This window comes from Notamacropus eugenii, chromosome 1, assembly GCF_028372415.1.
Source record: "Notamacropus eugenii isolate mMacEug1 chromosome 1, mMacEug1.pri_v2, whole genome shotgun sequence".
Classification (NCBI taxonomy): Eukaryota; Metazoa; Chordata; class Mammalia; order Diprotodontia; family Macropodidae; genus Notamacropus; species Notamacropus eugenii.
The window spans coordinates 570,116,962-570,130,204 of NC_092872.1; the positions used below are offsets into that span (position 1 = coordinate 570,116,962).

At 33.5% G+C, this 13,243-nt stretch overlaps 1 protein-coding gene across 1 annotated transcript in view; it reads right to left on the reverse strand.

Annotated features, from left to right (window-relative positions):
* CSMD1 (CUB and Sushi multiple domains 1) overlaps positions 1-13,243 on the reverse strand; it is a 2,598,423-nt gene that overhangs the window by 253,413 nt on the left and 2,331,767 nt on the right. Inside the window, exons 46-47 of the mRNA XM_072634370.1 lie at positions 11,504-11,617; positions 5,235-5,423 (exon numbers count right to left, since the gene is read on the reverse strand). Coding sequence (XP_072490471.1) covers positions 5,235-5,423; positions 11,504-11,617 — 303 coding nt within the window. The remainder of the gene's footprint in view (positions 1-5,234; positions 5,424-11,503; positions 11,618-13,243) is intronic.

The window sequence follows — 13,243 nt, forward strand, 5'->3', positions numbered from 1 at the left end:
AGTACACACATACATACAAAAACCTGACCTCCTGTTAAAGAAGGATTTCTTAGCATAAGGACACTTCTCAATGTATATCATCTTTCATTCAGTTTTATGCTCCTTCCATTAAAATCACAAGGCTACGTAATAAAAGAGATTTCACATATAGATAAAGAGATAGATATATATGATACACATATCTATATTGTAAATATATAATTTAATATTTGTATCTTCCCTAGGATCCAACATAAGACTCTGAAATAGTAGGTAATTTGGTAAATATGCGAGTTTTCATGTAACATTTTTTGTGTTCTATTGACATAGAAAGATAAGAAAAATTACAGTATAACTTTTTAAAAAGTTCAATATTGGACAAAATATCAATCTATCTTAAGAATATAATGTAATTAATTCTGTCATGATTCAAGGTGACAAATTAGATAATTCTCACCTGATATGTGAGCAACTGAAATAATTCTATAAACAGGTGACATTTCACAAGGTGAAATTACATCAGCGGAGTCAATTTTATATCAGATACATATAATCATTTTAACATCTGTCTACCACATGAAAGAGATTGATAGATGTTCATTATTGGGTCATTTCCTTTCTAAAGACTAAGTTCTCATCAATATTACATAACTATTTCACCATTTATTCACAAATTGTATTTAAACAGAATTCAACTGAGGTCTCTGTTCTTTTGAGGGAAATGTTTTTTTCTACGTTATTATTCATTAGCTGTTCTATAAAATAACCATACATAATGATCACTGTTTCATGTTGTGCTTTCCATGCAGTCATTTGGGCTATTGTGGCAATTCAGATTTAGTCATTTAGTCTCATTCAAAAATTACATACTTGGATATGCATATGGGTGTATACATACATATGGGTGCACACACTTGTACATGTATATGTGTGCCCATTTATTCTTATATAAGTACATTTATGTATACATGAATGCCCGGCATATAGGCAGTGTTACATAGTGGGTAAGAGAGTTGATCTCAAAGCCAGGATGTCCTGAGCTCAAATCTCACCTCTGATATATGCTAGCTTTAGGACCTTAGGCAAGTAGGTCACTTAACCTAGTGCTCTAGGCAGTTCTCTCAAATTATCAGTTTTAGCAAAGGTATCATATAGCATTAAGAGACAGAATTTCCTGTACAATGCTTTACACTATACCAATGAAATCACAAGTTCAGACTTTCTCCCTATGCCTGGCATATGAGTTACTTAATAAATACTTATTGATTACACACATGCATGTATTGTGTTCAAGGATATAGGTATAGTTGTTGTAAGGAAAGCACTATGTACATCTTAAAGGGCTTTACAAATGTGAGGCACATATTAAGTCTTCGATTAAATGTTTGTTTTTTGAGTATTTGACTGTTATATAAACATATAATATTATACAGAAACAATTTAAGTCAATTGTTTGGATGAAATTACATGTGGATAAAATAACAAAAAAAAATTACTGAACTGGTTACTTACTTTAACTGATCTAATCAATTAAAATATTTAAATTTATTGTGAGACTCAGAAATATACACCTTCAACTGCAACAGAATTAATTATATTCAGTATTTTGAAGTACTATTCAATTCACAAAAGTCACAAAGAAGTAGATTTAAGCTCGTTGTAAAACATGATTACCTAATCGTTAGAATTATCATATGCCTTTTTCTTCTGCTCCACCTTGTCCCATGGAATGGGTCTGCCTCAGCAGATATTGGGTTTTCTATTAACAAAGGGTCTTTAAGTTGTGGCAGTATGATCTTTTAGTGATAAGGATCACTATAAAAGTGATTTTCTTTTCAGGAATGTACTGGACCAGAGTCCTAGAATCTTTGTGATTCCCTCCAACTCTGAAAACTCTAATCACTTGATATAATCTATCTCAGGGGTGGGGAACCTGTGGCCTTAAGACCACATGTGGCCCTCTAGGTCCTTAAGTGCAGCCTTTTGATTGAATCCAAATTTTACAGAACAAATCCTTTTATTTTTATGAATACACTTTCTTCATCTTTCATATTTTTATTTTATTTTTAAAATGAATATATTTAAAATATCAAAGAACAAAATAAGTTTCAATGAAATAATCCTTCCAGACTGCCTAGCACAATTAGAACATTACTAAGCCATTAAGCTAAATTCACGGCTTCTACATTCATTATTTAGTTCTAACTTCCCCTGCCTGTCTGGTGCCACTATCTCACGGGGTTGGTTGGCAAGAGTTTATGGGGGTCAAGTACATCAGTCCATTATCAACTTTTGACAAGGGTGCACTGTGTTTTGGTTTGAAGTGGAATTTGAGAATAGTTACCCCGCTAGATAGCGTTTTTTTCAACTGTCAGCTTAACAGTCAACATATCAAGGAGAGAACACTGCGGACTGGGAATTACCATATTATCTTGTTTTTGCTAAAGATAAGATGATTTGCTTGCTTTGTGATACTGCAATATCAACATTAAAGAAATTCAATGCTGATCAGCGTTATGACACTCATAAGGACCACAAATATTTCAAATTAGAGGGAAAGGCATGAAAGGTTGTATTGCAGAACTTAAAAGATAAAAGGCAAATGTAAAGACATTTCTTTCAAGTAGCAATAAAACCTGGAAATAATGTCACTAAAGCAACTTATAAACTAGCTTATATACTTGGGGGGAAAGGGAAGTCATTCAGTGATACAGAAATCTTGAAAAATGCATTGTTGAAATTGTAGGATGTTTAGACCCCAATAGTGTTTCAAAAAACAAATAATTACCTCTTTCAAGGAGAACCATAACTGATTGGCTGTATGAATTAGCCTTTGTATCGGTAAGCATCCCAACACACAAAGGGGGCCTACTACAACAGATTCTTAGATCTGCATTCGTAAAAGGAAAGCAGCTTTCAAGGAGTTACCAATCACTTTAATCAAGTACAAGTATCAGAAAATAAAAATAAAAATTTCAGAGAAATCAAAAATAAATCAAGACAGCACTTCTATACTGCCTGACCATTACATACATACACATGCCTGACCATTACATATATATACAGTTACCAGAGAGGGAAGCATCAACTTCTGAGCTTTAGCTGAGAGTGTATCTGAGGGGCTCTTTAATGTCTTTCCAGAATCTTGTTGGGCAAAAACCACATCCAGTCAGCAAACCCCAGAGTAAAACCTCACTCTCAGAGTATTTATATACTTTTGAGAGCCAGAGGGCCTAATCCTCTGACCCAGTGCCTCATCAGAAAAAACAAAAGTTACTTGGGACCCTCCTACAAAACATCTCCTATAAATCAAGCTTCCCACATGAGGCAGGCCCATTGATGGGTGGGAAAGATCTTCCCCAATCATATTATTCAATCAGAGGAACTTTTAGTAAAACAAAAACAGCAAAAGATCCTAATTTGATTGTCATTACAGCCTTCAACTTAACAGAACAACTTCATGCAACATTTCAAAAGAAAAATATGCATTATTCAGTCACGTTGGATGTATCAGCTAATACTACTGACTCAACACAAATTTTATACTTCATTCAGGTCTTAACAGAAATTTTTTTTTTGCTACAAAGAGGTACTCACTTTGGGCACTTATGAATAGAATATGGGGAAAAGCTATCTTCACCTTTCAAGATTAATGTCATGAAGTTGGACTGAATTTGGCAAAATTAGTGAGTGTACATGTTATTACTGGTGCACTGCACGGGTAAAAAAATATTAACAGATTTGGAGTCTTTCATTTCTTTCCATTGTATCTTACATCAGCCAAAATCTCTGTACTAAAGCTACTATTTTAAGTGGCATTTTGCAACAAATTGTAAGTATTTTTAATTATATTTGTGCAAATATAACACAGTATCATCAAGTTTTGTAACATACTAAAGTTGAACAATGAGGTATTTAGTGTGGATTTGTCATATCATTCTAAAGAGTGTTGGTTATCACAGGGATAGGTGTTAGCCAAAATTTTATCTCAATGAGAACAGATAGTTAAATTTTATATAGAACAGTATCAGCAATGTGAATTTTTAAAAGATTTCTAGAGAAATGCTGCATTTCTGTGTGATGTCAAAGCAAAATGACTTGAACACTTCTTTGCAAGGTAAAACTAGGTCTGTATACGATATGTGGCAAAATAAAAAAAATCCAAGCATTTTGCAAAAAAACTATCTGTTTTCAAGACACTTCTTTAAAAGGAAATTTCAGATGAATGTTTTCCTCAGTTAGCAAAGGTCAGTGATGAATAGGATGATATATTCAAATCATCTGAAGAATACACATAGGTTATAGGACTACTAATTGGAGAATACAGTAAAAGTTCACTGACTTCGAGAATCATGACATCACACTCAAATTAGCATTTCAGCCTCATTTATTTGCACCTAAAGAATCACAGATGGAAGTGACTGAGCTCTCAGTAGATAACATTTTAAAGTCACTGCTTGATGCTAAGAAAGATCCAACTGAAATATGAAAAAATGCAGGAGAATACCCACACCTTTGGCAACATGCCTGAAAAACAATTTCTTGCTTTTTAACCACTTCTTGCTGTGAATCTACATTCTCCTCCCTAACGCACATCAAGATGCCCACAAGGTCATAAATGACTGACACCTATCTAGATCAACTGAAACTACAGACCTCCATGCTATTAATCAAATACTCAAAAGTTTTCCCACAAAAAGCAGAAACAATTCAAAGATTAGTTAACTTTAAAATTAACAAGTAGTTTTCATTTTTTAAATTTATTAAGAATAATAGTAATTAGGTTCTTACAAAATAATGTACATTTTTAAATATATCAAATTGGAGTTTCCTGAATGCAGCCTTATTTTATTACGGCTAAATATTAATGGGTCTTCCAACATGAAAAGGTCCCTCACCATTGATCTTATCTATTGCTAAATTTAAAAATTGATTGCCCTATTCTTTGAAAATTAGAAATACATGCAGGACATCAGATTAGTACAAAGAATGTTTGTTTAAAGACAACAATCAATTCTCTATCAGATAACTGAGGGTTTATTGACATTTTGGAAGAAATACCTTTGTTATGTTCCTATCCAAATAAACCAATCAACAAGGATTTATTAAGTGCCTACTATTTACCAGGCACTGAGGACACAAAGACCAAAGTGAAAAGTCCCTTCCCACAAGGAGCTCAGGTGTTGACAGCTTTAAAGGCATTTTATATTACATACACATTGTCTTTCCCTAAAGAACATCAAAGGATTACTTACCATCAAATATTTCCAGGACATCAAACTGCTTCTCACTCTGGAATGTTTCCACAAAAATGGTGATGTTATAGCCTACTTCCACCTTAATGGTCCAGGAGCAAGTCTGTGAGTTAAAGTAATTGCCTGGATATCCTGGACTCAGAATCACTCCAGATGACTCAGTACGGACTTCATTTGCTGGGCACTGAGCTAAAGAAAAGAAGACAAATATATTGTTTCCTTTCCCCAAAGAATCTCAAGCTGAATGGATTAGAATCCCTTTAAAGGAGAAAAATGCTCAAGAATTCTGTTCTGATTCATTAACTCAGTAAAATACACCAACACACATTTGTTCAGGAAAATTACCTGTTGATGGATGGTTTTGTTCATCCATGAAGTCTTCTCTTATCATTCCCTAATTTAATTTTCTCTCTAAGAGGTGCTATGGAAAGAATGTTGGCTCTAAAGTTTAGGGAAATAGTTCCAGTTCCTGTCTCTGACTTTTATAGTTATCTGACCTTGAGGAAGTCAATTAAACCTTTTGGAGCCTCAGGCTCCTCATATGTGAATGATAGTCATATTACCTACTTCACAAAATTGCTGTGAAGAATTTGTGTCTTAAACCATAGACCACTATAGACACAAAAGTTATTATAATTTATTCAAGAGAAATGAGTTACATTCAGTGAAGTATCATTCAGAAAGAATGGCCCATAAAGAAACAGAAATCAGGATATCTAGCAAGAATTGTTGGAAAACAATCCAAGCAATATCCAAATATCAAGCCACAGAGCAAAAATTTAAGGGTTGAATGTTAAGGTTAAGTGAGGGAGAATGGCATAATGGAAGATAGTGAACTTGGATATTGCACCTCTGCTACCTGTTTTTATCTGTAATAATAAGAAAAAAAGGTTGAAATAGATGCTTTTTAATGTCTCTTCCAATATTCACTAATTTTGTGGGTGTGATTGTACGTATAGATACACACATAATATTCATGATTCTAAAGGACAAATGATAAAATGTACCATGAATTACAGAGAGGTGATGGATTTGCTATACAGAATGAGATCTATTTTTTATACAGTTATTAATGAAAATTGTTTAGGTTGGCTGTATATTTGTTACAAGAAATTTGATTTTTTTAAAATTTCTAATGGAGTTCAGGGTAGCAGTGATAGAAAACAGATTTCTGTTATTTTATTTTTTAGTAGAGAAGTAGAGAAGTTCTTATAAATGTGAAATATTTCACTAACTTTCAGATGAGGTCACCAAATTATTACTTTACTTGACTTTTATGAAATGGAAGTAATCTATAAATGTGACATGAAAACATCTTTAAAAAACTATCACGATGAAAATTCAACCCTATGTGATCATTTCGTGGTTCTGATTTTTCAGAGGAAGTCGATTCTCTTTGGCTTTTTGAAGTCCTAATTCTCCTTCCCTGTCCTCAACACACAGCATACGTAGAAGGAATGAATGCTTGATGTGTTGTACTGCAGTTCAACCATTTCTTCTCTATGATAAGAGATACTGTTTAAATGCTTTGAAATACTGGGCAGTTCATAGCAAATTACATTACCACAACAGAAAACGAAGAAAGTTTGTCTTTTTGTAGCCTGCTTCAACAATGCTCAAGATCATGCCACGACTTTCAGGAGAGCATGACAATATCATCATCATCATCATCATTCATATGGCACTATCTATGTTCCTTAAAGAATTATATTTTTAAAATTTACTATTTATTTATTTAAACATCTTTATTTGAAGTTTTGACTTCCAAATTCTATTCCTCCCTTCCCTCCCCCCTCCCTGAGATCATCAGAAATCCAATATAGGTTATGCATGCATAATTATGTAAAATATTTCCATATTAGTAATTTTATACAAGAAGACTCAGAAGAAAAAAAAGAAAGAAAATGAAAAATAGCATTCTTCAGTCTGTATTCAATCAATATCAGTTCTTTCTCTGGAGGCAGATAGAATGCTTCATCATTTGCCCTTTGGGAATTGTTTTTAGTAGGCAATAGGGTACCATTGAAGTTTCTGTGAGCTAGGAAGGCGCATGACTAGGGCTGAACTTTAATGTTAGAGAATTATATTTTTTAATGCAGATATTTATTTTTCCTATTATTTGTAGATATGAAGCACAAAAAAGAACCTCAAACTAAATAAGCCCTAATTTCTGTATTTACTCTTCAATTTTAAATTTTAAAAAATCCCTCAGTAATCTTTTATTTATAGAATAATTCTGTGAAAGTTACTACTGTTATTACAGTTCATAAATAAATAGAAGAGTTTCTGAAATATTCATATTGTAATATTGATTTAATTTAATCAGAATGTCCCAGAAGATTTATTATCAGCTCTTCCTTAATGAGAGAGATAGATTTATTTGCCCAGAGGATAAAAATCTTATATATATATAAATTATCACATATTAGTTAATTATGTTTCCTTTGGAAGACATTACAATATAAAGATTTTTAAGATAGGGTCATTTTTTTCCCTCAAACAAATGAACATAAATTCCACACAATATATTTTGATACAGAAAGTGTAGTTTATCTAAATTAAAATAAAATTCAATCCAAGAAATAAATCTTAAAACTTGGAAAACAAAGTTGGTGTAAGATGGAAGATTACTAATTTAAAATATTCCTTAAATATTTATCATGGGAAGGTTTGTAATTTAAAAATGGAAAATCAATTGCAAGTAATGCTAAAAGACAGACGATTTTGACTACTCACAGAAGATTGTTTCATAATTAAAAGGTTATTTTTTTCATGATTTAATGGTTAGCAAATCCACTTTTTTTATTTGAATACATTATGTCCTTCAATAAGTGAAAAGCTGTCAATGTTTTGCCATATTAAACATACATGTAATCAATGTATATATTTCAATCTTTCTATAGAGTGGATAGATGAGTATCTCTGCTGATTCAACCATAGCTGAGATTTAGGGAAATGCTGTTATGGCCTTTCTAGACCTGCATTGGTGTCAGGGTAAAGAATCTGTCCCAATAAAAATCTAATTTTGGAATCTTCCATTAGTAGGTGGTGTTATCTGAGATGTCAGCACTATGAACTACTGGGGCTGCCAATCTCAATATGAATGCCCATGTAAAGGTTGTGATCTTCTGATACTGTAGTTGAACACAGCTAATATTGGAATTCTCTCGCTCCCTGGGAAGAAGGAGCTCATTAGCAATTTCTAATGCAATAGTTGAGAAATGCCATATTTCAGTATATCTGAAAATTTATTCCCATGGAAAACAGTGCAGTAAAGTTAAATAATAACAAGAACCTTAATTTAACAAAGGAAGAAGATGAAAGAAACAAAAATATCAATACAACTTAAATTGTTGTATTATTATATTCTACTGCCTCTTTCCATTTTTTCCCACACTAAAAAAATGAATTTGGAAATTTCCCCCATTAAGTAGTAATATTTTTTTGTGATTCATTTTGCTTCTCTTGTTCCTTTCATATCTACTTGATTCCTTCATGTTCATTCCTATATGCTGTTGCCAAGAGTAACACCCACTTACAGTGGAAGCTCTGAAGTGATGGCAGGCTTTCCCACAGCTGAGTTGTTGGATTTTTGTGCTTCTTTTTTTTCCTCATGCAGCAATCACACATTCAAAAATATACAGCATCTCCACAAGGGACTCTCAGGAATCTCCCTCCCCCTCCTCTCTTCCCACTATAGGGAAGCATCTGCTTGTGGTTCCTGTCAAAAACACCTTCTGAAGGAACTTGGCACTCTTAATTTGATCCTTTCCTGTTCTTGAGTCATCATGCCACACAATATTATTTAGTAATATTGGCCTCCAAAAGGAAAATGAAGCATGAGGCTTCAGATTTAAAGCGTATGATTTCCTGTCCTTTATAGGACTTTCAAAACAGTTAAACATTCCCATTTTAAGATTTGTGAATAATTTGTGAATAACAGATTAATTCTAAGATGCATCTGTACCTAAAGGAGAATTGGAAAAGCCCAGTAAACAACTGGGAAAAGCTGTCCATTCGGGTCTCTGGAAGATACATCTTCATTATCTTAAATTTATACAAAAAATTAGCATCAGTCTTGGTCATTTTCCTGGGTCTCTTCCAACCCTTTCCAGAAGAAGAGATGAGGCCAACTAGTTGACAAATCTCTTTTATGTCCACTTCAAATTCCCATTTTCCCTCCACTAGTTATTTATTCTTCAATTGAAATAGTTGAGAGTTGGTTCCCATAACATTCATCTAAAAGTTCTAAGTTGTGGATTCAGTCCTAAGACATAGATGTATAGCTGAGTGTTATAACAAAAGAGAATGACAACCCACTGAAGTGGTTGATAGCTGAGGTGATTGAAGTAGGTTGCTCTTCTTTATGCATTAACTCATATATATAAAAGGTTTCCCAGATAGCATTGGCAAAATGCAACTCCAAGATTGTCATGGATCATTCTCATTCAAGACAAAATGAAATATATCTGAGAAAGTCCATCAGTAGGTCAGCAAGCATTAATTAAATACTTATTCTATGACGGGAATTGTGCTAAGTGAGAGGGATACAAGGAAAGCAAAAACAGTCCCTGCTCTCAAGAAGTGTCTATCCAAAAGAGGGAGATATGCTATAAACTATGTACATACAAGATATATACAGGGTTGATGGAAAATAATTTGGAAGGGAAGGTCAGGAATTATGAAGTAGGGGAAGCAGGAAAGGACCCCTACAGGACTCTGCATTTGAGCAACACAGAACATAGACAATGGTGTCCTATTTAGTTTAAAAGTGTATTTTTCTTAGATGCACTAAGAATATTGAAATGGTAGTGACAAGATGCTTTAGTCCATAAGAAATAGACTAATTTCTTAGTCATCCTAGAAGCTGTGATTTGGTTTTGTGTTGAGTTTTTGTATTTTGGGTAGGATGTTATATTATACATAACACCAAACAACTAGGTCGATAGGCCTTAAAAAATCCAAAGTGATTGAGAACCGAGAAAACTAAACTAAATTAAAAATCTTAACCTATTAGTTCAGTTCTGACACCATAGAGATTCACAGATCCTAGAGTCTGACAGGAACTTAGGAGATCTTTTGTTTCAGCTACTCATTACTCCTCAGAAACAGCTTCCAGGTGAGACAAAGAAATTCACTGACTTTCCCAAGGTTATACAGCTAATTAGCAGCAGAACAGAGATATGGGGGTGAATTAGAAACATAACCTACAATCTACTAGTGTACTGTTCTTTACAATACTTTAGGGTGTGGCTCTTGGGGTGGCTAGGTGGCATGGTTGACAGAGTCCTACACCTGCAGTCAGAAAGACCTAAGTTAAAATTTTGTTTCTGACAGTTGCTGGTTGTGTGAGCCTGGGTATGTCAGTTAACTTTTGTCTGCCTCACTTTTCTCATCTGTAAAATGAGGATAATAGTACTTACCTCACAGAGTTGTTGTAGAGATAAATGAAATAATATTCACAAAGCATTTTGCAAAACTTAAAGCGTTATATGAAGGTGAGCTATTATTATCATTATTATTTATATATCACATAATGTCATCTCTTATGAAGGCAACATATTGGTTTAGTTCAGGGATAGGGAACCTGTGGCCTTGAGGCTCCATGTGGCATTCTAGGTTCTTGGATGCAGTCTTTTGACTGAGTCCAAGTTTTACAGAACAAATCCTTTTATTAAGGGGATTTGTTCCATGAAGTTCAGATTCAATCAATGCACTGCACTTGAGGACCTAGAGGGCCACATGTGGCATCAAGGCCACAGGTTCCCCACCCCTGGTTTAGTTTTATCCATAGTACCCAACTATTTCTATAAAGTACACATTGACATTTCTAAGAAAATTAAAAGCAACTGGCCTTTGAACTATATTGCTCACAATACCCTTTATGATTAGGTACTGCCAAAAGTATATTAGAATAAACCAGCAATTAGCCTGGTGAGAAACAACTACAGAGGTCACTAAATACATGTCCTGATTATACTGGGTGCAGTTGCTTAGTCCAGACACCTCCTCATATTCCTTAGCCCTTTTCAACTCATTTATTTTCATATTTTCCTTTAAAAAAATTCACTGATGGCAAATTCTTATCCCATGAACCAGGAATTATGATCCTCTTCTAAGAGGAAGGAAGGATAAGAAAATTCTCTTTAACAGTGATAGAAGATTTAAGGGGAAACAGCAAATCTTTAAATCCCACTAATACCAACATATACAAAGACATCCATGTTGAATAGATTTATTTTTATTTTTTTGTGTAGAAAAGAACTTACCTTCACAGGTTGGGGGAGATCCCTCAAACTGCAACTGAGCACTGAGCTTACAGGTCAATATATCAGTTCCTGAAAGTGTGAAACCAGGAAGGCACTGGTACTTCACAAAATCCCCTAAAAGAATCAATGAAATTTTCTTGCAATTTTTTTCTTTATGAAACACTTAAAGTAAGTGACATGTATGTGTATGTATGTACATATATAGAGAGCCATTTAAATACATATATGTATATATGCCCTAAACATCAAGTATCTAATTTTTTTAATTATACACACACATTTTTAGTCCTCCATAGTCAAAGAAGATGTTATTTTCTATATTTATTAAGTAATGCATTAATCCCCCCCCCAAGAGTTCTGACCAATGCCATACAAATATTTTCCCTGCCATATTGTGAGTAATTATTTAAATTTTTCACACATTTGGATGGTATTAAAGTGTTCACTTTGGCCATATGATTACCCTATATCTTTATATGTATCAAATTTCAGCTCAAAGGCTATTTTTCTCTGATTTTGTCAATTAGAAATACATATTCTTGCCCCCTATTGAACTCTTGAAGCCCTTTGTTTTGAGTTTCTCATTAATCCTACACTTTCATCATTATTAATCAAAGCAGTAATTTTATCGGGTATAGGCAATTGTCTAAGAAGAAGCTCAGAATCTTCTTTAACTAATGCAGATGGTCATATATTCTCCAACTTAGAGCCATAGAAAACTACATGGGAATAGTGAGTGAGAGCTTAAGTAACTAGTCCAGGATCACACAGCCAGTATGTGTGAAAGGCAGTACTTTAACAGAAAATTCCCTGACTTTTTATCCTCCAAATTATGCTGCCTCTCTTGATGTTAATCATAATCATAATTATTAGGATTAATAACAGCAATAACAAGATGTTTCCCTACTAGCTTATGTTTTTTTTGAGGCAAAGACTATTTTTATTATCTTTTGTTTTCTACTTAGTATCTTTCTCTGTAGCCTGCACATGTTACTCATCATTGAATGAATCAATCACTAAACATTTACTAAGTGCCGAGTGAGTGTCAGGTACTGTGGCTCAGCACTGGGAATATAAAAACAAAAATCAAAAAGTTTCTGCCTTTTAGAAGCATACATTCTACCTGGGTGATAACACACTTGTGCATAAATTAATATAAACCAAAAATATATGTGGAAAATATTGAGGAAAAACATAACTAACAGCCAAAAGACCAGGAAAACCTGAACATGAGGTGTCACTTGAGTAGTTTTGAAAGAAATGGAATTCTATAAGGCAGAGGAGCTTTGACAGTATATTTCAAATATGGAAAACAACCAGAGCAATGGTATTGGTAAAAGGGTAGACAAATGTAGTGTCTTATTTGAGGAACATCAAGCAAGCTAGTTTGGTTAGGCCAAAGAAATATGGGAGTGAAATAATAAAATGGAAGAATAGCCTTGTTCTGATTGTCATTTCTGATATAACAGACTGGACATATGCTTATGACTACCTCATTCATTAGTGATATTAATAAATTAAAGCTCAAAATAAAGACCACAAACTTAGAACTTCAAAATAATATCAATTAAATATCTTATAATAATGTCATTCTTCTTAGTGAAAGTAGTTATAATTTTAACACGGATTGAGTCATGTAACAAACAAGGAAGTGATAATAGACCACCCAAGTACTTAGTCTTAGACCTTAAGGAAGGTCTCCAACACATTAGAGAAGTACCAAATACAGAGTCTATGGAG